The sequence below is a fragment of the Myxine glutinosa genome, chromosome 1 (genome assembly GCF_964187855.1).
Source record: "Myxine glutinosa chromosome 1, kmMyxGlut1.1, whole genome shotgun sequence".
In the NCBI taxonomy this organism is placed as follows: domain Eukaryota; kingdom Metazoa; phylum Chordata; class Myxini; order Myxiniformes; family Myxinidae; genus Myxine; species Myxine glutinosa.
The window spans coordinates 56,914,546-56,941,886 of NC_136261.1; the positions used below are offsets into that span (position 1 = coordinate 56,914,546).

At 41.0% G+C, this 27,341-nt stretch overlaps 1 protein-coding gene across 1 annotated transcript in view; it reads right to left on the reverse strand.

Moving 5' to 3' along the window:
* The window catches only part of LOC137424305 (receptor-type tyrosine-protein phosphatase delta), a 413,851-nt gene that overhangs the window by 265,370 nt on the left and 121,140 nt on the right, over positions 1–27,341 (reverse strand). Inside the window, exons 10-11 of the mRNA XM_078772183.1 lie at positions 14,677–14,937; positions 2,554–3,240 (exon numbers count right to left, since the gene is read on the reverse strand). Of these exons, the coding sequence (XP_078628309.1) occupies positions 2,554–3,240; positions 14,677–14,937 (948 nt within the window). The remainder of the gene's footprint in view (positions 1–2,553; positions 3,241–14,676; positions 14,938–27,341) is intronic.

The following is a 27,341-nucleotide window of genomic DNA, read 5'->3' on the forward strand; positions in this document are numbered from 1 at the left end:
TTATTGATTAATCGATTAATTATTTATTGATTAATCAATTAATTATTTATTAATGAGTTATTTAATTAAATTTCTAAAAGATACATCTTCGGATGAAGCACTAGTGGTTTAGTTATGCTATTAGCCAATTGATTAAGAAAATATTTTGTGATAATCTTTTATTGATTTTAATTATACAATTAATCAATCAATTAGTGTACACCTCTCCCTCCCAATGCAGCCCCTATGAGCTGCACTGCGGTATTGCCGGGCGCCTAAGGTGCCCCGGCAATGCCGCGCTGTAGGATATTTCATTATTTGGCATGGGGGCGGTGTACTTTGAATGTATCTGTACTTGTTTTTATTTCCTTTGCTTCATCCTTGATCCCTATATTTCACATAGTATCTATTTTGTAATGGCACGAGATTATTTGAAATAAAAAAAAATGTATGAAATGGAGAAACGAAACAAGTGTGGTGGGCCAAAAGTTGCCTTCCTGTGTCAAAAACTTTGGACTGCGTTGTATTTTTTTTTTACATGTCCATTAAAAGCCACCTTTATAGAATGCAGTGCTTTTATTGCAGGCAAACAGAAATAAGGCCAAATCCTCCTACACAAAATGTACATCATTAAGGCTTACACTCAATTTTATTTCCTTTTGTACTCAGGGAGGCTCTGGGCACTGGGATTGCATTAGGAAGTACCATGAGGGCTCCATACTGACTAAGCTTTGTTCTGTTCGTGAACTTCAACGTCGAATTATCACTTCTCATCAATTAGATATTTGTTCCATGATTAGATGTCATTTCAACTTGTGGAATATAAAATGGTTTTCTTTCATGTTTAAATCACTTTATTGTTAACTCCCAAGACTTCTTTCAACTGCGTAAGTTTATCACTTCTTCATAACTAGAACGGCACTCGGTTGAAGATTCATCTCCGCCAGGCTGAACAGTTTATGTTTTGTATCCCACTGATAGGCCGGATCTGCATCCAGGTCTTCACCAAAATCTAATCAATTAGTCTGCATCACACACCCAAACTGGCGACCAAGTTTCGTCCAAATCCATGCACTACATTTTAAAATATCATGCTCTATCGTTTTGGCCTCATCTCTCAACGATGAAGATTCACTTAAAAACAAAAAAAGAATTCTTGTATCTATATCTGAATCTGCATCTTTTCCGAAATCTAATCAATTCGTCCTCATCACAAATCCAATCTGTCCACCAAGTTTTGTCCGAATCCTTCCACAACTTTTTGAGATATCATGCGAAATATCGTTTTTGGCCCAATCACTCAATCGTGAAGAATCACTTTTAAAATTCTAGTATCAGGATACAGACCTTCACCAAAATCAAAACAATTCGTCCTCATCACACACACAACCTGTCCATCAAGTTTTGTCCAAATCAGTCCATACTTTATGAGATACCCCGCTCATAAACAGACAGACAAAAAAAACAGGGGGTGAGAACATAAGAGAAAGCACCTGCTTGTCGTACATCGAATTATACGATGCGTAATAACGCATTAGGCCATACATCACCCAAAAGGAAATTCAGCGGAGCTAAAAATCTTACAAATCGGAGAACATGAGCACATCTTCATTAAATGAAGCAATTATGGACTATAGAGAGTACATTCGGTGCAATACCCCATGCCAGCGTCAAATTTTTATACAAGTGCAACTAGGTTCGCTGAAGTGACCTTTTACTCGTCTATTCTGGTTTTACTTGCACTAAGGCTACTGGATTACTACCAACTTTGAACTCTCTTGTGATGCATTTCAAGCTATCTGTAATAAGTAGGTAGGTGTTAATGAAATGCAATTTAGGAATAAAGAAAATAACCCTCCATCCCTACCCACGATCTTTTCTATTCTGATTTACCCCTTTCCCCCTCAACACCAACCTCAGCGAATGCTCCTCTCCGCATATATCTGGGGGATGCTTATGTTTTTCTCTTCCTCCCCTCCTCCACCCCCACCTCACCCCTCTCTTTCTCTCTCTTCTCTCCTCTATCCTTTCTTATTTGCTCTCATCACCCCCATCCACCTCCCCCTACCACCTCTGTATTCTTCGCCTTGTACATCAGCATGTTGTTTATTCGTCACCTCTCCGTTTTATGAGCCTACACTTTGCATATAAAAAAACAGCCGCAAAGGAGCAATATATATATATATATATATATATATATATATATATATATATATATATATATATATTGTATATATGTAGTCGGAAAAATGTTTGTAAAATAACCAAAAGAAACACACACACACACACACACACACACACACACACACACACACACACACACACACACACACACACACACACACACACACACACACACACACACACACACAAAATAATAAAGAATAAAAAATGGAGAAATCGTTTGACAAAATATTTCTACTATGACAGTGTGCAATTCTGAAAAAAAAGAGATGATTTTGCTAGGTTTTACACATAAAGAGAATAGGGAGACCAAATGAAAAAGAAACATATGTAGATGCAGTTAAGAGTTCACTAGCAGACAGAGAAATAGACATAGGTCAACACTCATACCTCCAAGCTTTGGTACCAGTCGAATCTCATGTGACAAAGGTCCATCTCCTACCGAGGTAAACCCCAGCATTTGGACTCCGTAAACAAGCTGTGGGTCAAGGCCTTGCAGTGTAACCAGACGCACATTCTCAACATTGATTTTAGTCCATTGTCTTGGTGTTTTATCCCTGGCACCTGTCTCAAGACCATCTGCCTGTCCCTCCAGATCTTCATTGCCACCCCAAATTTCCTCATTAACACCCCACTTTTTCCCAATTTCATCGACCAAAACTGGTGCAAAATTCACTCGATATCCACGAATCTTTCCATTGGCTTCTGCTGGTTCTTCCCATGTGACGAGTACTGTTCCCATGGCAACTGGGCTGGCCTGGATGTCACGAGGTGGGGTTGTTGGAGCACGTTCTCCCGTTTGAGTGTGCGTCATTGCACTTGGGGGTCCATGTCCCATGTTGTTGACACCTTTGACTCGGAATTCGTAAGCTGAATAGGGACTTAAGCCACCTACAGTGTAGCGGGTTGTGGGTATACCAGAAATTTCACGGAATGGAGGGTGTATTCCAGACCCATAGGGTCGATATTGTAGCGTGTAATGTTGATCTGTTCCTGGGTCTCCAGATCTCCATGTTATGGTTACGCTGGTTGCTGTGGTTTCTGTGACTTGCGGTTTTGTAGGTGCCTGGGGTAGGGCTGAAAAGAGATAGTCTTTTAGACTGGTGAAGACATCCTGCTGAGAGATTAAGTTACCACTGTAGATGTGGTATCAAGTGTATCGCTTACTACTTGAAAGCATCAATTTTTAAACGTAGAACATCAATGCACTCCATCATGTATTCCTTATCATTGTTCAGCACAAACACGAATGGTGTGGTAGGGGGGCATGCTCATTTTTATTCCTAAGTAGCTATAGGTTTTCATTGATAAATGCAGAAGTTCAAAACATCCCCTGAATCTGAAATAGAAAAATCAAGACACATGCGCACGCGCACGCGCACGCACGCGCATGCACGCGCACGCACACACACGCACACACACGCACACACCAAAAATGAAAAATGGTTAGGAGGAAAAAGCAAATTGGCTCTTGCACTCCAGCTAAATTTATCCATTCAAGGATGAAAATGAAATTATTACAACCTTTACTTACCATACACAAAGAATGGAAAGAAAAAAACAGGAAAACCATCGGTTGCATCTCTTGCTGTGGATAATATCATCATGGTCAAAGAAGGGATATTAGTCAGACAGATGCAATTGGAATTTTGCAGTGGGAAGGGGTTATTTTGTGGCATGGTGGAAAGGGAAAAATGGTTGACAGAGAGGGCAAAATTGGCATGATCTAGTGATGTTAAAATTGTATGTTAAAAACGAATCCCACCAAGAATGGTCACCAGCCCTCACAAACAGCAATTATATGTACAAGCTGTACAATTATAAAGTCTGCAGTCCTATCATGTGCACTGAACTTGTTTGTACCTGGTAAACCATTGATAGGGAAGTAATTATGTACGGTGTGTGCTAGCGTGAGGTTTTAATGATTATATTTACCCCCATTATTGATTTACAATCGTAGGTTTACAGGGTAATCGTCTGTTTCTTTATTGATAGGTAAGTAATTATGTGCATGTTACCTGACAAGCCTTGAAAATATATAGAAGTGCGATCTTGATGTGAAAAGCAACCATACGGCTACACATGCACCGAATAGAGCGCACGCACTTTGGTGGGAACGTCATTGCTTAATTTGGAAAAATTTAAATATCAAAGGCAAACCTGCAATGGTGCAAATGAACAATAGCACGAGTAAGCAATGGAGTTTTAATGTGACGATGGATAGCACGGGAGGAATCTCTGGAGGACATTACCGGAGTCCCCATCACCCAAAAAGGTGCAGTCTGCCACGGTCACATGGATTTTTCGCAATTCACATTAACCTCAGTCAGGTAGAGAGCCGTTTCTGCTTTCATGGCCTCATTGACGGGACAAAGTGGTTAATCAGCTGGCAGTTTGTGGGGTGGGTTGGCGGGTGAGGGGACGGCTGGCTTAAGGCAAAGGATACGGCAAATGCACGGTTGCTGAAAACAGGAAACTCCATAATAGAAAGATAGAAAGAAAAAAAGTAGGTAGAAACCAAAGTAGAAACAGAAGGAAGAAGTTGGAAAACAAGTAAACACAGAAGAAGAAAGAAGAATAAGACAGACAAATTGCCCTTGTTCTATACAGCCCTTACGTATCAATATAATAATTAGAATGGCAATCGGTAGAGTACATATAGTCTCGCCTCGCGTGCTCAATCTGAACAAAAATACCATCAATAACCGAACACGCTACATTATGGTCGATATACCGGTATCAACCATGCACTCTATTGTCACATATATTGATTGCCATTATCCATGGCTTTATTGATTGTTGATTGATTATTAGGATATTTAAAGACCACTTTGGTGCACAATAATGCTAAATTTCATCAATGAAGGTGAATATGAAAAACAAAACAAAAAAAAAACTATATTCCCCATGGCTAGTCGATCATGTGTATGATGTTACACATCAATATATTAAGCGGTTCTGGAGAAGAAGATTTGTTTACATTTTTATTTTCAATCCAATATGGCCGGCCACCAGACCACGTGACCGATGACATCATAAATTTTAACTATTCACTCACATCAGGCCGTAGATCAGAGGTATGAATTTTCAGATTTTTAGGATAAGGAATTTGATTCAACCAATTATGGCTGAATACAACTCCATTGATTATGCCATTGTTATCACCTTATATACACCATGGGGAGTTGATGACGTATGACATATGCCAAGTTTCAATTTTTTCCGTTTGGTGGTTTCAGAGAAAAAGATGTCCAAATTTTTTCCTTTATAATATAGCTGCCACATCATATTACCTACCAGTAAAATATTTTCCATAGGAAGTCCCTCCTATGTTTGAAGTTTCGCATCGATCGGTCAAGCGGTTGCAGAGAGAAAAAAAATAAAAATTGACACAGGGGCATCGAAAGGAAGGATCAGAGGAGGGTGGGGGTGGGGGGCTGTCTCGGGACCCGGTGGCCGTTGAGGGGCCCGAACTTCTCCTGTATTTTTTTTAAACAGTACAGTGATACCCCTCATCGGCTCATCCTCATTTCTTCATCATTACATTTAAACCCAGAAGCAGATTTTGCTTTCTTGCTGGAAACGAAACATTTACCGCTGTTAATGGTACAGTTTCAAACTTTACAGAAAATGGTTATTACCCAGAAATGTGTGCTACAAAGAAATGGGTTTGTATCTTCTTTGTCCAAAAAAAAATATTAACAATCTTCTCATGTATTTTTGTGCCAATCTTATGGAGAAATAGTGTTCAACAGTCGAGGGTGTGAATTGACTCGATCGGTCCAAACGCCCCGCTATCCCCTTTATTTTCGATCACACTGCTAAATAAAAGTGACCATTTGTTTTTTTAAAGTTTTTTTGTTTTTCATTAATGAAGGTTCCTTAAAATGTTATAAAAGAGAGACAGGATGGGGTGGGGGCCACGAGGTTGTTTGCCTCGGGGCCCGTGCTGGCTCTCGACGGCACGTCACCCACACCACACACACACGTTGGAATAGTCTTGCATTCCCATTGGTGGCAAGAACAATGAGTGGATCCTGGAAAAACACGAGTTGCAAGCCAGCAGAACATTATGGATTTCAAACGAATGTCCACAGATACCACCAAGCGAATTCTAAAAATGATTGAGAAGCCGGTGCAAAAAAGTATAGGACGGCCAATAAAGTTGGAATACAAGGTGTGTGACAAAACCAGGCCTCATATGTTAACGAAGTAAAGACGCATGCGCAAGAGGAATGGCCGAGGTCAACGAATAGACATCGTCACCGAGAATAATCACGATGGAGATCGGTTTATTTTGCACACGTGACCAATGCTCCTCATACATGGCTGTGCTAATGGATACAAAGACTCGTGTTGCAATAATTATAATCTTACTATAATTCACCAAATGTCTGTCTGTCTGTTCCCAGGTACCGCAAAAACGGCTGAACCGATCGCAACGAAATTTTGGGTGGGTAATCCTGGGAACCCCTGGAGTAGAATAGGCTATATTGTTTTTCCAATTTTTTTTTCCAATTTACCAATTTTTCCAAATTTTCCAATTTTCAAATTTTCCAGTTTTTCCAAACACGATGGAATAATATTTACTGATATGAACAGTGATGTGGCTTTTATTGAAATTCTACAAATACTGTTTAGATTTTGATGACTTGCGTGTGATATGATTTAACGAATGTTTATATAAATCGTTTAAAATAAAAAAAAGTCTTCAATTTCTGATATTTTGCCTTTTGGGCCTACCAATTGAAGCTCCGCCCGTAGGGCGGGTACCGTTGCTAGTACTCTTAATTGTTTGAGTGACTTTTTCTTATTTCGTTTGCAAAACCAAAACAGAACAAAAACAAAAAGAGAAAGGCCATTGAAGAGATATTAGGACGGACATTCAAAATTATGTGACAAATGAATTGTGCAGCACTCTGGAGGAAGCTTTCCTCGGGAGCCAGGCACTGAAATTTTGAAAAACCTGTACCGGGGTGCTATAAAATTTCCATGGGTGGATTTGTGTAGGCCTAGGCATCCCGCACAGGAATAGTTTGGTCTGCTCTGCATTTGCTCTTGCGAAATCCAAATTTTTGGGGGTTATTTGAACTTAAGGGACCACATAATTGAGCCCAAAAGTTATGGGTAGGGGAAATCAAAATCCGATTTCAACAGGTTTACTATAAAGGGAACCATGCATGTTGGGTGTCATTAGAAAGGCCTTGATAAGACCTACCGAATGGTCCTATGCAAATGAGTAGGTCCATACTGATGACGTCATCAGAGGTCAGAAGGTCATATTTTTTTGGCCGAGGTGAAAATCTAGGGTTTTCGATCTTAAAATGGCCACTGGTACAAAACTAAAAGAGATAAATGGATGAAAATAACACTGATTTATGTTGACATATAGGGGAAGTTTTTTTATAGCAATAAACTTTACAAATACCTTGAGGTTTTGGAATTAACCCCTTGTGTTTGAAACACACATTTCATAAAAGCGACAATTCTCGGGATTTTTCTGTCATTAAGACGAGACAACCCCAGGACTTTCTATATTAGGATTTTAACCAGACATCTTATTGAAATAGTTTACATTTATCTCTTAGAAGGTGTATTAACCCTTAATGCACCAAATTAGTAACAGTGGATACATTTTAACCCTCAGTGTACGGAATGCCAAGTTTGTGGTAAAACTACGCATAAAATAACGTATGAGTAAATCTCTCAGGCTTTCTTTAGTGAGTTATGGGTACTATAGTATTCCTGCATTGTTCGTTGTGTTGCTTAAGAACAGACAGTATCTCTTGAAATTTGGAGATGAGGGAACAAAGGTAAGACAAACAATCATTGATTTCACTGATAAGTGACTATACATGTAACTCTAATATTTGTAGCCTTTAATTCAGGCAAATTTGATCAACAAACATTTCAGAAACTTGTGGGTCCATGAGCAACATTATCGCTGGTTATGCATACAGCCTGGTCTAGATTATATATCGGATCGCCTTTCATTGGCACAGTAACATTGTATGGAAAGACCGGTTATAACATTGAAGATGGAGATAGGTGGATGGCTCTTAACAAAGTACAGATTGAAACATGTATGAAAGGTAGGAAATTACTTTTCGAATCGGTTGCATTTTAGTGGGTCTCCTGCACACAAACGGGCAATGCGGCACTCTGTTCCAGCCTGTCTGCAGGCACATTTGCCCCTGCATTTGCTTTTCATGCATCTGCAGAATGTCCGAATAATGCCCAGTTTTGATGGCTTGGTCATGCTTAGGGCAACTAAGCAACCGTCATGCAAGGTCCTACCAAATTGTGATGCCCCTGGAAGGGATGGATTTGGCTGGACTGCCCGCTTGCAGAGTACGAGTTGTTGGAAGCCACGGAGAATATGGTGTTTAAAGGCATCCTCAGTGCAAGGAAGGGAACATAGATCTCCTTTGCGCATGATAAACAGATGGCAGCGCAGTTCGTCTAAGGTACCATTGAAATCCTTCCTTCCATACAAGGCAAAGTACAATAGTCTGGCTGATTGGAATATGTCTGAGGTTGTGGGTCAAGTCTGTGTCACAGTCAGCATAGCTGCCAAGAGGATCGAGGACATCTGTGCATTCAAATGCCACTTTAAGGGCACGCTTTTTCCCAAAGTGGTAAGGATAGGATACAGTGTCACATCCCGTTAGGATGTATACGGCCAAGATCATTGCTGTGACATCCACTGTTGGAAACTTTGAAGTCAGTTGTCTGGAAATGGTGTGGCATGGTAGGTGTACAGTTGTTGAGGCATCTGGATTCTGTGGCCTTGTTTTCTTTTGAATCCACAGTTCCTTCAGACCAGGTAACCGAGAGCAGTGGTATATAGCCATGACAATGATGTCCGTGTCATTGGCTTGTATGACGACACTGCTGCAACCCTGACGCCTCACCAAATAAGACATGTGGGCAAAGATGCACGTGTCGGCCCCTCCTCATGAGCAGGGCAGGCTAAACTTTCTATCTCTGCTACTCCATGATCTGTGAGCTTCACAGCTGGTCCTGGGACGAAGCCACCAATGATAACTGAACAACCAGCAGGAATCTGCTCTTTGTCTTCCATCCACGGGTTTTGCAGAAACTTGAGTAAATTCTGCTTATTTTCAGGCTTCCCTATGAAGTCTTTCCATTTAGGAATGGGAAGAGAATTATGGGGAACATATGTCCTGGCTGTCTTGGTTTCCTTCTGCCTCCTGTGTCGTTCTTCATATTTCAAGCTAGTTCCCAGACTAAGATCGTACCTATCTCCAATGATGTGAAGGACCTTACAACGTTTGGGTCTCATGGTTATTATTTTGGCTAAGTAGCTTCGTTGCAATTCATTGAATGTGGTATAGCCCATGTCCATGAACCGCTGAACAAAAGCCATCATGTCAACGCACACGGCTGGCACTTCATTTGAAGTGGACAGGTTCTTAACGTTCTGCCAATCAACAGAGTCCTTAAGGCCAGTGATGATGTCTGCCTTGTTACCTTTTCACATAGCGTAACCAGAAGGGTGGTGTTCATCTGGTTGAAAAAGGGAACTTGGGTAATCGGCCCACTCATGTGAAAAAGCATTACTGGTAGTTTTTGTTGCTGAGGCTTGTGGCAAAGCACAAACTCCGAGAAACTGTGCTCTCCTCAATATGCAGCTTCTTTTCCTTCCTGGCCAGAGAGGTTACGTTCTGCTTGGCAGTGAAGGTCTTAAGATGCACAGACTGCACTTTGAAGGCCTTCTCACTCTCTGCTTTCTTCAGGGCTTCAAGACCTCTTTCTTTTGCTTCGATGACATCATTAGAAGAAGCCAACTCGCCGGTAGAGATGTTCACTAGGTGCTCAGACTGCTTGAACGGGTTCAGCATCTTTTCCTTTATGACACTTCAGAGTTTCTGAATTGTTTCTCTGTCCCTTGGTGCTGAACTCTCGTTTGCACGGCTGTCATCCATCATGTTGGCCATTCTTCTGGTCTCTTCTGCAATGGCTGTAACCACTGGTAGGGCTTTTAGGTATTTCGCTATGGCGGCCTTGTACTGTGTTATGCCTGAGAACATTGGTTTTTGCATCCTTGTTGTAGGTTTATTCTAGCGCCATGTCAGTCCAAACACCATTGAATGTAGCCTCTTTCTGCCGGACAGGGAAATTACCCTTTTCAAATTCCTGCTTGACACTGTCTGGAAGGGTCCTCACGGTATTGATATACTGTGGCAGGCAAGCAGTATACTTGGTATGTCCAGAAGCAACTACGAAAGGGAGCATTTCTTCCGTTGATGTCAGATGTAGCTCCCAAAGACCCGCCCTCTCAGCAAATATGTATCTCGGTGCCAAATCAATCATATTGAGGTACATGAGCCATAACTTGCATGTGGGTGACGTGCACTGTTGCAAAAAGCTGTCTAATTTGTACTTCATGATTTCCAGGCTACCAAGAACTTGAGCAGACTGAAGATCACTGGGGGTGGAATCGTCGCTGTTGACCATTTTACAGAATTCGCCGAGATCCTGGGAAAAGGACGACATGTCATCTGATTGTGAATCAGCAGATTCTGCGACCAACCAATCCTCAAACACCTCCAAAAGTGTGGCAAATATTGCACTAGCTGCAAGGCTATGGGCACGCAGGATCTGGTAGTAAGTAGCCTTTGCCACTAAGGATCTTCCTGGCAGTTCCTAGTTGGCACACATCTCCTTCAACCTAAGGTCCTCTAAACCAGCACCTTCCATGAAATGGCCAATAGCTCCAAAAAGGTTCATTAAAATGTGGAACCCTCCCATTCTAAGTATGAGCTTATGATATTTATCAGAATATTTATTTTGCAATGCCAGGACAATTTCATAAATTGCCTGGTCACAAGTGAGGACGCAGAAGTCTAAACCAAGTTCTGCTGACACAAACATGCAGTGGTCCACCGACTCCATGACTACATTTGTGTTCATCGGTGCATCGGGCAAGAAAGGACTGTATCCAATTACGGTGCGGGTCCCAGGACTGTCAGTCATTTTCTTTTGGAAATCTTTCCAGGTTGTTGGATTCATTTCATGGGACAACTCAAGAAGATCAGTGGAACCCATTTGACACAACCTGTGCAAAGTGTTGAGATTGCTCACTTCTTTGAAGTTTTTCTCATCACCATCTGGACTCAGCTTCAACCCACACAGAGAGCGTCCTTGCTTTCAGTCATTTGATGTGACGCAACTTTTCCGAGGTTTGAAAGAACCACCTTCATCTACTGCCACAGATCGAGATTTCGGTTTTGGCAACGATGCCTGAAGCTTAGTCCGTGGCGCACTCTGGTATTGATATAGAAAGTGAGTAGTGCCGTGGGTAGTTTTACCATCAACAGTATTCTCATGGAAGTCGAGATTATCGATGGCAAACTGTGTGAATACCCCTTTCATTATGTTGGTGGGAATGAAAAATCCCTGCCTGTCTTCTTGCTGATCCACTTCTCTCGCCATGGATGCAATGTATCTCTGCGCATCAGTGTAACTTATACAACAAGCGTTACACCTAGGTCCCCCATCGTTGAAGTGATGTGAGTTGACAAAGTGGAAGACGCAAGGTGGCCATCTTGGATTTTGACGTGGCGACCCAATTTTCAATAGCGTTCTTCCTTATGCGTAGATACACCCACACACCAGATTAGAAGTTAGTAGTTCATTTCTTTTTCAAGATATTCCGCTCACAACGTTCAGACATACATGGCGGCGGCCATCTTGGATTTTGACGTGGCGACCCAATTTTCAATAGCGTTCTTCCTTTTGCCTAGATACACCCACACACCAGATTAGATGTTGGTACTTCGCTTATTTTTCAAGATATTCCGCTCACAAGGTTCAGACATACATGGCGTCCGACATACATGGCGGTGGCCATCTTGGATTTTGACGTGGGTTGCACCCACACACCAAATTAGAATTCGGTCCTTCGCTTATGCACACACGCATGGACGCAAGCACACACGTTCGCACGAATGCCCGCACGCTCGCACGCACGCACGCACGCACACACGGACGGAGGGGAAACCTATAGTCCCCCTTTCGCTCCGCGGTGCGACGGGGGACAATTACCAAGGCGATTCAGTAAACTCAAAGTGTCTTTACTTTTAGTTGGCCATCCTTCGACAGATGGTAACTCATTAGGGACAGCAGAAATCCACTATTTCGTTTTGCCCCGCTATCTCATTATGCAACATACATGTAGTCCCTTATCAGTGAAATCAATGATTGTTTGTCTTACCTTTGTGCCCCCATCTACTAATTTCAAGAGATACTGTCTGTTCTTAAGTGATACAAGGAACAATGCAGGAATACTATAGTATCCATAACTCACTAAAGAAAGCCTGAGAGATTTACTCATACGTTATTTTATGCGTAGTTTTACCACAAACTTAGCATTCCGTACACTGACGGTTAAAATGTATCCACTGTTACTAATTTGGTGCATTAAGGGTTAATACACCTTCGAAGAGATCAATGTAAACTATTTCAATAAGATATCTGGTTAAAATCATAATATAGAAAGTCCTGGGGTTGTCTTGTCCTCATGCTAGAAAATCCGGAAAATTGTCATTTTTATGAAATTTGTGTTTCAAACACAAGGGGTTAATTCCAAATCCTCAAGGTATTTGTAATGTTTATTGTTATTAAAAAAACTTCCCCTATATGTCAACATAAATCAGTGTTATTTTCATCCATTTATCTCTTTTAGTTTTGTACCATTGGCCATTTTAAGATCGAAACCCCTATATTTTCACCTCGGCCAAAAAAATATGACCTTTTGACCTCTGATGACGTCATCAGTATTGACCTACTCATTTGCATAGTACCATTCGGTAGGTCTTATCAAGACCTTTCTAATGATACCCAACACGCATGGTTCCCTTTATAGTAAACCTGTTGAAATCGGATTTTGATTTCCCCTACCCATAACTTTTGGGCTCAATTATGTGGTCCCTTAAGTTCAAATAACCCCCAAAAATTTGGATTTCGCAAGAGCAAATGCAGAGCAGACCAAACTATTCCTGTGCGGGATGCCTAGGCCTACACAAATCCACCCATGGAAATTTTATAGCAAGCCAGTACAGAAAAATCCTTATGTTGCATAATTTTGAGGTCTGGCTCCCCGACTACCATCTAATTTCACTTGAATACCTCATATGTGACTACTAAATGCGTGTCATGATATTGATACTCTACTACTACTCTTACTACTACTATTACTACAGCCTCAATTATTCCCATCTTGTGGGGTCGGCAGTGGAGTGTATTTGTCCCAATATTTCACGAATTGGCTGGCCAGGTCTGATGATCGATTGAAGGTGATTTGGGCAGGAATTTGAAACTTGTTCAGGATGCAGGCGATAACCCGCTTACTCTTCACGGAGAACATCTTGGGATCTTTAACATCCATCAACTAATGCTAGCGTAAAGAACACCCTGCGTAACATCCATTCCAGGGGCGGCACGTTTTGTGATGAACTCTCGGCCTGCGAAGCATCAATTGGAGAGTTTATAGTCCCCATTTGTTTTCCAAATGATGCGTTCAGTGTTATACCGATAGATTTTCACAGGTAGAATTTCCAAAAGCAAGCGCAATTGACCTCATACCTTTTGATGAATTGCCTCCACCACCGAAGGTGGATGGAGATTATGTTTTCACCCCTGTCTGTCTGTTTGTCTGTCTGTTTGTTTGCTTGTCTGTGTGAACAAGATATCTCAAAGAGTTGTGGACAGATTCAAACGAAATTTGGCAGAGAGGTAGCATATGTGACGAGGACGAAATGATTCGATTTTGGTGAACCGGCTGCTAGAATTTTTCAAGTGATTCTTCACCATTGGGAGATTGGGCCAAAAACGATACGTAGCAGGATATCTCAAAACGTTGTGGACGGATTTGGACGAAACTTGGTGGACCGGTTGGGTGTCTGAAAGGGACGATTCGATTCGATTTTGGTGAAGATATGAATATGGATTCGGACATGAGTATTATTTAATTTTTTAAGTGTTTCTTCACCATTGGGTGATTGGGCCAAAAACGATGCATAGCAGGATATCTCAAAAGGTTATGGACGGATTTGGACGAAACTTGGTGGACTGGTTGTGTGTGTGACAAGGACTAATACATTCGATTTTGGTGAAGATCGGAATATGGATATGGATACGAGAATTATTTAATTTTTAAGTGATTCTTCACCATTGAGAGATCGGGCTAAAACTGATATAAAACATTATATTTAAAAAAAGTTATGGACGAGTTATGACTAAACTTGGTGGATTATTTGGTTAGGTGACATGAACAAGCCGATTAGATTTTGGTTCAGGTCAAAATCCAGATCCGGCCTATCAGTGGGATACAAAGTACAAACCATAAACTGTTCAGCCTGGCGGAGGTATGCGCTCTATCGAGTGCTGTTCTAGTATTGGCCTGTGACATTTTTCATCATTTCACATTCCGACGACTAACAAAAACATGAGCTTACCAAAAGTTAGTGAATAGTTGAAAAATCTTACCTTTCACAGTTACTTCAGCTGCCGTCTTTATAACTCCAAGTGAAGACATCGCGACGCACGTGTAGTTGTCTGACTGCAGAACATTGAGGAGCTCGAGGACGTTTCTTCCGATGAGCACGGCACCCTCAATCTCTCCCCCCAACATCCATTTCACATACGGCATGGGTGATCCAATGGCGACGCAAGTGAGATTCACATTTCCACCAGCAATGACCTGACGATTTCCTGGGATGATGGTGAACTGGGGAGGAATTTTACGAACTGCAGGGATGGGGAAACGAGGAGCAGTAGAATTGGGATCCGATAAGGTAGGAAAAGCATGGGATAGATAGAGTCAAATACAAAGGAAGAGAGAGATGAAGTGAAGGAGGAGAAGAATTAATAAAAACCGGAGAAAAGACAATCATCAACTACGACAACAACGAAAAGCAGACTAAGACAAGCAGGTAGACACAGGTGGTCACATGTCACAACATCATGCTGGGATAACTTGAAATTGAAAACGTCATCTCATGGAGTAACCTCGATTGCATATTTTGTTTGTGCAAAGTCTTTTTTTTCCCCCACAAAAAGTCGCAAAGTGCGTAATTAAACACAAAACTGATTTTTAAGGAACAACCCAGACACATCTAGACACGTACGGAAGTTACGGGTACTAGTGAAGTATGTATGTACAATGTACATTTAGCGAATTCTTTCTTTCTCACTTGAGGACAATTAAAGAGCTTGAGAAGAACACCTCCATAAAAACTTACCAATATCCACTTTTGCCAATGCTTCAAGTTAGTCATTTGGTTTCCGACTACCAATGTGGACCAGATGAATCAATGTCGAGGGAACTTTTGTCGCTTTATGCGCCAGAACAATCTTGCACAACGTATCAACACACATAGTATCAAATTATGGGGCATTTGTGTCTTTAGGATTCCCTAGATTTCCACTGGATGGCCTAGAGGTGGGCTACACACACTCACTTATAAGCCGTCTAACCTGCGTTTGAATCCCAACCCGGCTATAAACGGCCATCCTGGTGTTCTACAAGTAAGGTGATTCATCAATGTGTGTGCTGCCCCTCGGATGGACGTTGAACTGGGCGTCCTGTCTGCCAGCATTAGTTGTTGGATGTTAAAGATCCCATGGTGTCATTCAGGAAGAGCAGGCGTATTCCGGAAGCACACTGAACAAATCCCAAATTCTTGCCCAAACCTCCAAAGCTGGCGTGGCGACCCGACTAGGATTGTGGCCTAGTAACTGCTTCGGTAGCACCAATGCTCTGCATAGAATATGGATGATGATGATGATGATGATGATGATGATATATTATTTCTAACTTGCCAAGTACAAAACAATAAATAAATAAATGTTACATCTCATTGAGATCAGCTTCACTTGGTTTGCAATAATCAGCTTGGCTTGCAATTGGGAACACCGGACAGACTTCATGCCTATATTCTTTAAAATGCGAGGGGATCTCAAAGTTGCGCATGGACTTCATCATTGTAGAAAATCAGACACGACCCGATTGTTGATAAAACATCGCACCCAATTCTCAAGGCATTCCCCTTCTGGACGTACATAGTTGTCCCATGTGATAACATCTTGACACGACTGTATAACCACCTTTATAGGCCATTTTCCCCGCAGAGCAGGGGTTGGCCTTTTTCGGGCACCTTGGTCCCCTTTTTGAAGCAATGTTTTATGGCCGGATGCCCTTCCTGCCGCCAACCCTGTTAGTCGCCTCTTGCGACACACAGGGAATTACCAATGAACTGGTGCTCAATTTGCCAACCTCAGAAGGATGACAGGCTGAGTCAACCCCCCTGGTGTTAATTCGGCGATCGACCGGGATCCCAAGCCGGCACCCTAACCGCTAAGCCAACATCAGGCTCTGACACTACTGTATCTACACATTAATTATTGTCACGGTCTGCAGTCATGTTAGGACATGTGGCATGACGTCTTGATCATTCATAAACGTGATGTCAACATCTTCATCGAGTGGTCCAAAATATGAAAATCCTAGTGACAAGACGTGTGCTTTTGCGTAGGAGATGATGAAATACTTGTCAATCCATCTCCAGGAGAGTAGTAGTGGCAGTAGTTACAATTGCTGTTTGACAGCAATCATCACCATGCAGTGAAGTCACACTCTGAGACAGCATACCTGCAAGCATATTGCTCATCTAAAGTGCAAAACAAGTCACCATCGGTCTGTGCATTAATGGCTTTCTCATGTTTCAGAAATTATACATCAATTACCCTAAGGCTCGAAAGAACTACTGCCATAAGCACTCTGGGTGATTGCTGAACCTTGAATTGTTTTGGTGCTGGGGACAAGACAAGACAATTCAACACAGGATCACTTTGCCTCGAACATCAAAATAATGGGACTCAAGTCTCATCACCTGTCACAATCTTCTTCATGAAACATCATCTCTCTCCTCAGGTAACATTCCAGGTGCTCTGTTATAATGGCCACACAAGATGCCTTATGATCGAATATGCCCTTTGGTACCCATCTTGTACTATTCTCACTGAATTTCAAGTGAGAATGAATAATTATCTCAATGTACAATGTGCGCTGAGTGGGTTCATCAAAAATGTAGTGGTTTGAGAGGGTCATTAACCAGTGTGGCAGCTACATTCAAGTGTAAGGTGTGCACAGAGGGAGCGACAGATGGAGGAAATGTTGAGTTGGATCTTGGAGACGGTGTGAAGCTGGAAGGTGTGAAAACATTTTGCGACCTAGGAGACATGCTGAATGGAGAAGGTGGATCAGACTCGGCAACGGTTGCTAGAGTGAGATGTGCATGGAAGAAGTTTCGGGAACTGAGTGGCGTGCTGACGAGGAGGGGAGTGTCGTTGAAGCTGAAGGGAAAGGTGTATGCTGCATGTGTGAGAAGTGTTGTGATTTATGGGAGCGAGACATGGGTAATGAACGTAGATCAGCAACGAAGGCTGGAAAGGGTGGAAAAGCGAATGGTTCGGTGGATGTGTGGAGTATCGTTGAGAGAGAGGAAGACAAATGATGAATTGCGAAAGATGATGGGAATGGAGCCTGTGATGGATGCTGTGAAGAGAAACAGTTTGAGATGGTTTGGTCATGTGTTGAGGAAGGATGAAAGTGACTGGTTGAGAAGAGTGATGGAAATGAATGTAGAAGGAAGTAGAGGACGGGGAAGACCGAGAAAGACTTGGCTAAAGATGCTGGAAGAAGAAATGTGGGCAAGGGGGTTAACAAGGGGAGATGCAGAAAATAGGGCAAAATTGAGAGGATTTGTCATGGGGACCGCAAGGCTAACTCCCGCTCTAGCAGGGAAAATGGCCTTGAAATGTCTGTTGTTGTTGTTGTTGTTGTTATGAATAATTATCTCGACACTTCCAACACTGACATCCAATTATTCTGTAATTTCCTGTCGAGTAATGCTGAGATGCTCCAAAATCTTAAAGTTTTTTTTTTGGAATAACTAGTTGGTTTCATGAATGCTCAAGATGGCAGACAAATGAACAGACATTAAATGGGGGGGGGGGGGGGGTTGACATAGCATCAGCGGCACAGCTGTACCCCCAGGGGGGGGGGGGGTTGACATAGCGTCAGTGGCACAGCTGTACCCCCAGAAACAGGCTGCATAAGAACGACCACGATTGTGTTGATCATGAATTGATGTGGATTATGCTGAGAAAAATGGAAATGTGAGAGCACCTGATATGTCTGATGTTGTTGTTTCATATTCGTGGCTGTGCCGCTGATGCAGTGCCCCTGTTATCAGGAAGCTGGTACTCATTTAGCCAACTTCAGAAGGATGACAAGCTGAGTCAACCCACCTGATGCTATTTCAATGGCACAACAGGGGCTCAAACTCAAGACCCTAATATCTTAAGCCAGCCACCTTAACTGTTAAGCGAACACCAAGCCAGTTATAATGATTTGGATTCAAAGCTTAAGAAACTTGAGCTCTTCTTAGCAGAATTACAACATCACAACCAGATCGAGTTAAAAAAAAAAGTCCCTATTTATTGTCCAGCATGTTCATGACAAAATTGTTCATTTTTTCATAAAAGGTTGAATATAATATTATAGACAATTTTAGAATTTAAGACATGGAGACACGTGATGCCAACAGCGCCCTCCAGTGTTCAAGTACTATTGGCCAACAAATACCAAGAGTTGGAAGAAATGGCAACAGACGCAACCCAAAAGGTTGAAAATTCAAACATTTGTGGATCAGTTTCAATCAAACTTGGTGGAAGTGTACGACTTTCAAAACAGAACGCTCGTTTATTTCAAGTATAAATATGGGTTAAAGCCAAAAATACAGGTTAAACTTTTTTCAAAGAATATTGTTATGAATTTGGGTAGAGCAATATCGAGAGCCAGATAAAATCTGTATAGGTAGGTATCCGACTGTCGTGATAGGGAATCTACCTTGTAATAAGTTCTATGGTTAGTCCGGTTTGTCGGGATAAGCTTATTGGTGTCCCCGCTACGAGGAAGCAGGGCGTGCTAAATAGTGCAGGGATCATGGATAAGAATCCTTTGTTCGTCGTCCCCTCTGTCGTCAAACCTTTGTCCCTTATGGCAACGCACTCATATAAACACTTAGATAGGTCCTTAGTGTGCAACAGTAATTAAATTCCCCTTCCTTTACAATGCCCTTGGAAGAATGCGAACGGACCTTGTGGGCGGTCGAAAGGAGCCTGAAGTGGGGCGTTGACTCGGGCCCGAGCAGAGCGTGGGTGAAGTGGATGGAGGGCTTCCTCGCGCCGGAGCTTGGAGCCGGATGGGGCCACGTTGGATGATGGACAGATAAGCTCGCACCACATTACACAAACCCACGACGAACGTGTTCGTGTTCGACGAACATTGTATCTGGTTCCGTTTAATAAATCATTATTTTTGTACATTTTAACCTGGATTTTCGGTTGAGTTCATACCGCGTTACAGATACGTGCTTCCGCCTCTTCCTCCTCACTTCTTCCTCCCACGGTTGATAGCAAAATCCGTATTTGGTCGTCGCCTCAGTTAAAGCCGTTCTGGTCATTCTCGAGCCCTGGTATTAACCGGAGGGTATTCACACGACAATATTTTTCTCAAAAAGAAAAAACTTTTCTCTCAAAAATAGAGGTTAACCTTAAAAAAAAAAAAAAAAAAATCTCAAAAAAAAAAAAAACTCTCAAAAATAGAGGTTAAACTTTTTTCTAAGAATATTTTTCTCAAAAAGAAAAAAAACTCAAAAATAGAAGTTAAACTTTTTTCTAAGAATATTTTTCTCAAAAAGAAAGCAAAACTTTTTCTCAACAATACAGGTTAAACCTTTGTTCAAAGAATATTTTTTTCTCAAAAACAAAAACAAAAAAAAACTTTGGTTCTCAAAAATACAGGTTAACCTTTTTTTTGGGCTGGTCATACAAAAATCCACGCTCATGAAAGAGCTATTAGTGGAACATATTTCAAATTTGTCGAAATCGGACTTTCCTCAAAACTATGGTGTGTGGCATGTCAATCATAAAGCTTTCATCTCTAAACCCCCATTCACATCGCACCAGCTTCCAGCAAAATGCTGGCATTTGAACACCAATTTGCTGGCATCGTTTTGATGTGAATGGTAGCTAAAAGCAATGTCGGCATTTTCCCAGCATTCATTAGATGTGGGCCGTAGCCACAAAAAGCAAGCAGTTTTATACCTTGCATTGATGTGAGACAACCACGGGTCAGATTAGACGATCTCGGAGCTCCAACCAAAGGAGCTCCTACGAGGAGCACATTAGTGTGTCGTGTGATTGTTTACATGTTGCCAAGTCAAGCTCAGTCTTTCCCGACATGTGTGTGTATTATCAATTGCCTTTGTTTTCAGTGCTTTTATGCACGCTCCGGTACCGTATCATAATTTGGACGTTAAATTTTGCTCGTTGCTTCCTGTTATTTCCACTTGTTGCTTGTTAATTCCGCTCGTTTTACTCAATATTTCTGCGCGTTCCATGCACTTGGTGCCTTCACTCGTTCCACTTATAAATTGGACTTATCCGCATTTGTGTTGCGTGGAAAATTGTCACAGAGAAAATTGTGTGGACTTGGAATATCCTTTGATTGCAAGTCATCGCTTCAATGAAGAAGGCAATAGGCAATAGCCATGAGTCATCGCAACATCGCTGCCAATTGCTGCCATCTTTGCCTCCTTACCACCTCATATTGCATCCTATTCCTCAATCGTACCAACAAGCATCTCTGCATTTCCTCCACTCCCAAAATTACAAAATGTTGCTGTGTTCTGAGCCCAGTCCTATTTCTGATCTTCATTAATGATCTCTAGGACCCTCTGGAAATCTCCTTTATCTATTTGCTGATGACTCCACCCTCTGGCATGACATCCTTCATCCTTCAGACAGGCAGACTGCAGCCTCTTCCCTATTTTCACATGTTGACAAAATCACAAACTCATCAAACACATGGAATGTCTTTCAATCCTGAGAAATCTTACACTCTGTCTCTCTGTATCTCCCTCTCCTTCTCCCTTCCTCGTCCATCCCCACCGCCCCTGTTCCCTCTCTCCATCCCCTCCCCCTTTCCCTCTCCCTGAAAGGACCATCTGGCAACCTCCCCTCCCCCCATCAACTTTCTTAATCCTCTTGAGGAATTGCAGTCACTCAAACTCCTGGGTCTCACTATCAGCCATGATCCATGATCATATCAGCAAACCACATTTCAAACGACTGGGCAACCTCGCTCATACAAAATCCTTCTTTCACACACCTGAACTCCAATTCACCTACAAGGCCTTCATCCACAACTTGAAGGAGTACGACAGCTCTTCCCTCTGGGCTGACCTCCCTGCCTCACACTTTGCTCAGCTCGACAACGTGGAAATAAAGGCCTTCAAGATTATTGGAATCTTGCCCGCTGAGCCTCAGTCTATGGGCCTATCACTTTCCCATCCCAGACAAGTCTGTGGCCTCTCTCTCTTCAACAAAGTCCTTTCTGGTATTCCACCCTCTAGTCTTTGCATGCATTGCTCCCCCCCCCACCCCCCCTCAGGTTTCTGCAGGGGGTACATGATCCACAATTCAGTATTGTCCAGTTCTTCTTAGGTATTGGTTTTTGAAAAAATATTCAGATTGAACTTCTGGATAATAGCCACCACTACACTTGCAAAGCGAAGTATATATCAATGCTCAATGCCATCCCTTTGAAGATATGTCAGGAATGCATCCCCACACCTTATCTGTTCTGCAGGAAAATTGAAGCAGATCCTTCAATAATGTGAGGAATACCTGTTGAGCAAATGGATAATGAATGAGTATATCTTGCTGCAGTTGATTGAATGGTTTATTCACTTTAGGTTGGTCAGGAGTTCTGTTTGAAACCTCCAAGCATGACACAAAGTTTGCCATGTGGTACACCCTCTATGCTTCACGAGCTTCGAGAGGGATGGGGAACGCGTTTGATTTCTTTCTTTTTTTGAATTCATCAAATCTTCCATCATAAGAGTGGCATCAGATGTACATCCTGCAATAGGGAGCACTATTTAAGGAAACCAGCTGCAGTTTTGTCTTGGGAAAATCTCTTCAAGAAGGTTTGATAAAATAGAATAAAAATGTTTGGAGCTTCATTGGAGCTGACAATTATATTGTCCACTCTTCCAATTCATGCATCACAAAATAAGTATTTTTTTTAGCCAGGTTTTTAATATGCTGTACAGCACTTTCTACCACAGCTCTGTCAGCAGCATTCTTGGTATGCAGTGAATAGAGGTCATTGATCGCCTCACTGAAAGGGAATTTCCCATTTTATCAATCACATCCATAAAGGATCGAACCTCTTTAGCAATGGCTGTCTGCACACTTCTATTCTGCTAATGATGCCTTAATGAAACTTTGTCCTCCCGTGTGAACCTTTCAAATAATTAATTCACTTTTGCAATCCGTGGAATTGCAATCAGCGAGATTCTATCGTAACAATGAAAAAGGATTTTCTGGTAGTTCTGTTACCAATACACTTGTTATTGTTTATAATGTAAGTCACATCTCCTGACTAGTTTTATGTAGATTATTCAACGATTATATTGCAAGAAACGGTGAGAATATAGGTACATTCACTTGGGGTCACTTGCGTGACACCATGGATCACTTCCAAAGTGCTTGTAGATTCGAGAATAGGTCCTGAAGCTGCTTATATACAACTTCCCTTATACAAGGAACCTCAGTGCAGGAGGATGCCATTATGCCCATCAAAAGCTTTGATGTGGTTGCTAACATATGGCTGTTTGTCCATGCTCTATCCTTACAAATGGATAATGGATAATTACAAATGGATAATTACAGTCACGTGAAAAAGTAAGTACACCCCATGTAAAGTTTTGACTTTTTGAACATATTTCAACATACAGCTATTTGATCTTCATTTCAACAATATTGACAGATAAAGGTGATATTATATAACAAATATCATGAAACATTTAGATTTTGTAGTCCATTGTATAATTTAAATAAACATAAATGCAAATTTCGCATGTGGAAAAAGTAAGTACACCCCTACATTTATCACTACTTCAAATACCTAAAATTACAATCAGGTGCACCAGCTCAGGTGCAAATGATTAGAACATCGTTAGAGAGGATCTTGGAAGAACCTGTCTTATTTAAACCTCAGACATTTCGTTTGGTTTGCTCTTTGTTGTTGAAGTGTGCGGCGTCACCATGCCGAGATCAAAAGAGCTCTCTGATGCCTTCAGAAAGAAGGTTATAGACGCCTACGAGTCTGGGAAGTGATTTAAAAAAAGATCTCCAAACAATTTGAAATCAATCATTCGACTGTCCGGAAGATCATCTACAAGTGGAGAAGACTCCAAACAACTGCCAACTTGTTCAGGCCAGGCCGCCCCAGCAAGTTCAGCCCGAGAGCAGACCGCAAGATGCTGAAAGAAGTCTCTAAGAACCCCAGAATGTCATCACGGGACCTACAGGTAGCTCTTGCCACTGTTGATGTCAAAGTGCACGAGTCTACCATTAGAAAGAGGCTGCACAAATTTGATCTGCATGGGAGATGTGCCAGGAGGAAACCTTTGCTGTCCAGAAAGAACATCAGAACAAGACTAAAGTTTGCCAATGAACACCTCGGCAAAGACGAGCACTTCTGTAACAATGTGCTCTGGACAGATGAGTAGAGCTGTTTGGCCACATTACCAGAAGACATGTTTGGTGAAAACCACAGACAGCGTTTGACCACAAGAATCTGATACCAACTGTAAAGCATGGTGGTGGAAATATTATGGTTTGGGGCAGCTTTGCTGCATCAGAGCCTGGGCAGCTCACCATCATGGAATCCACTATGAAATCTTCATTGTACCAGAGGGTGCTTGAGGATAATGTGAGGCCATCTGTCGGAAATTTGAAGCTCAACCGAAGGTAGACCTTGCAACATGACAATGACCCTAAACATACCAGTAAATCCACCAAGGAATGGCTGAAAAGAAAGAAATGGAGGGTTCTGGAATGGCCAAGTCAAAGCCCGGATCTAAATCCCATTGAGATTTTGTGTGGGGATTTGAAACGAGCTGTGCATGCAAGAAACCCCTCAAACATCGCACAGCTGAAATAATTCTGCATGGAGGAGTGGGCAAAAATTTCTCCCAGTCGATGTCAGAGACTGGTAGACAGTTATAAGAAACGCCTACTTGAGGTTGTTTCTGCCAAAGGGGGCAACACCACCTATTAGAGCCAGGGGTGTACTTACTTTTTCCACATGCGAAATTTGCATTTATGTTTATTTAAATTATAGAATGGACTACAAAATGTAAATGTTTCATGATATTTGTTATATTATATCACCTTTATCTATCAATATTGTTGAAATGAAGATCAAATAGCTCTATGTTGAAATATGTTGAAAAAGTCTAAACTTTACATGGGGTGTACTTACTTTTTCACGTGACTGTATATATATATATATATTATATATATATATAGATATATATATATATATATATATATAATATATATATATATATATATATATATATATATATATATATATATATGTATATATATATATATATATATATATATATATATATGTATATATATATATATATATATATATATATATATATATATATATATATATATATACATATATATATATATATATATATATATATATATATATATATATACATATATATATATATATATATATATACATATATATATATATATATATATATATATATATATATATATATATATATACATATATATATATATATATATATATATATATATATATACATATATATATATATATATATATATATATATATATATATACACAAACCCCACACCATTGAGGGGGTTAACCAAGAGGGAAGTTTGGCCCACATCTTTCACATTCCAGCTGGATGGGACTGATGTTTCACAGAAGGTGATTTATGCATGATTTTGGAATTCATTCAGGTGCTGGTTATCACTTGCCCCCATTTCCCTTTAGACATCATGGGATCTTTAACATCCAGTAACTAATGCTAGCAAAATGGATCACCATCTTAAGCTCCATCTGAGTGATTGCACACTTGTGAGGCAACGCCCTGCCTGCAAAGCAACACTCCAACATTGTATGGTTTGGCAGAGAATCTAACCCAGACGAGACCAACTCAAAGGTAAGTGCCCTTTCACTGGCCAATCTTGTCGTACCATATCTACACATGGAAATACATACATGTACTGTCCTTTTAAGTCTCTGCACTTTTGTGCAAATATGCATCATCGATGTAACACCAAGAAAGTTAATGGGCAGAGACATGCAATTGTGATACAATTTTCCCTCACAAAGGCCAAAAATAGGACTCTTTGCATTCACAGGTTACCCCAGCATATTTGCTTAAAAGGTGGGTTACTGCTATTGATCAACTCGCACAAACGACAATTGCAAACTCAGCAAAATCACAAAGAAGCAGACACCATACAGCACAGCATATTACAACATAAAACAGGATTACATGGTAGACATTGCATCGATAAATATCTGGAGCAAGGCACAGCGAGGCAAGATAGGAAAAGTGAACGAAAGTCAGGTTATGCATATTATGAACATCAATGGACTGCAACGCACAGAGCACACACAGCATGGTGCGGCTTAAAAGGCACAATTATCTGCAGATACAAGTAATTTTGAGCACAGCAAATGAAAGACAAAAGTGAGACAGAAATATACTACCAATTATTGCATGTTACATCTAAGTACCATAAGGTACAGATAGGTTAAGGAAATGGATTTTTAAAAGGTGAAAGGAGCTTAGGTATAAAGTTCTCAGAAAGATAGAGTGTGAGGGAAAGAAAGGAGCACATAAATTCCATAGGATACAAAACTAAGAAAATGCATTACATTGAAATATAATGTGGATACATCAAAGCAAGCAACCACAAGATGCAAGAATTGACAAGTTTGAAAACAAGGTAGGATATTGCACGAAAACAAACGATGCAAATATCCACTCAACTGCATTCAGAAAACAGGCATAGACAAGCAGGTAAAAAGGTAGGCAAGCATGCAGGTGACCAATCAACCATTTTTGGCAAAGAAGAACAATAAACAAGATGAAGAAGAGAGAGGAAGTGATTGAGCGAGAGAGATAGAGATAGATATCGTCTTAATGGCTATATTTATTTCTTCCTAACAGCTTTCATTATATCATTTATTGTGAGAAAATTCCTTCCAGCATAATAACGGCAACTAAGTGGAAGAAGGAGATCAAAGAAGACATAGGAATAAGAGACCTGTACGATTTTCTTGCAGCAACTCGTGTACCGCATTGGGAGGACAAAAAGGCATCTACGTCAAATACGAATACAAGTTTCGTTCTACCTTTAACAACGAATTGTATGTAATAATTTACAGTGAATGAAACACTGCAGGCAAATCGAATTCATTAAATGGAAGTGAATGGAAAATCATGTAAAAAATATAATGAAATAAATAATACCAAATGTTGCTGCGTATACAAATTTTACCTCCGTTTGGAGGTACTGTTCCTATTCTGGGTGCAGATTGGTACAGCAATAAATAATACTTGAGCATGTCATTGTCATACTGCTTTGTAGGTCATGTCTCACAGTGGCAAGATTCTCTCACGCTTGCATAAATACAGTCTGCGTCTGGTATCCTAAAAAGGAACCGCCATATTATATGGAGAGGTCCACTGCAGAATTCCATGTGCAGAGTGCTCTCATGCGGAATAGAATATTGCACAACCAGATTGCAATTAACTACGACCAACGTGTAATGCATCATGCAAAAATAATAAAATGTAACTTCAATAAGGAATGGAGAAGTCTTACGTAACCCCCCGTTATTCTCCTATCCACACTGCTTGACTGAATTGGATGTGAAAGGCAGTGGCCGTAAGGCAGATGTCACAAAAGTGTTGTCACAAGTGGGCTCTGTTTGTCAGTCTCATGCTGCAAGTAGTGTGAAAACAGTCTTATCTTCACAGACTATTCAGGGAGGTTAAACACTTATTGAATTAAATGCAACAACAGACTTGAGAAGAAGCTTGCCAGCTCCTTATGAAGTCCAATGCAATGCGAGACTGATAAAAAAAGTCTGCATTTGAAAGAGTGTTATTTTTGGGGAAAAAACTGAAGCTTATCAACTTGATGCAAAGATATTAAAG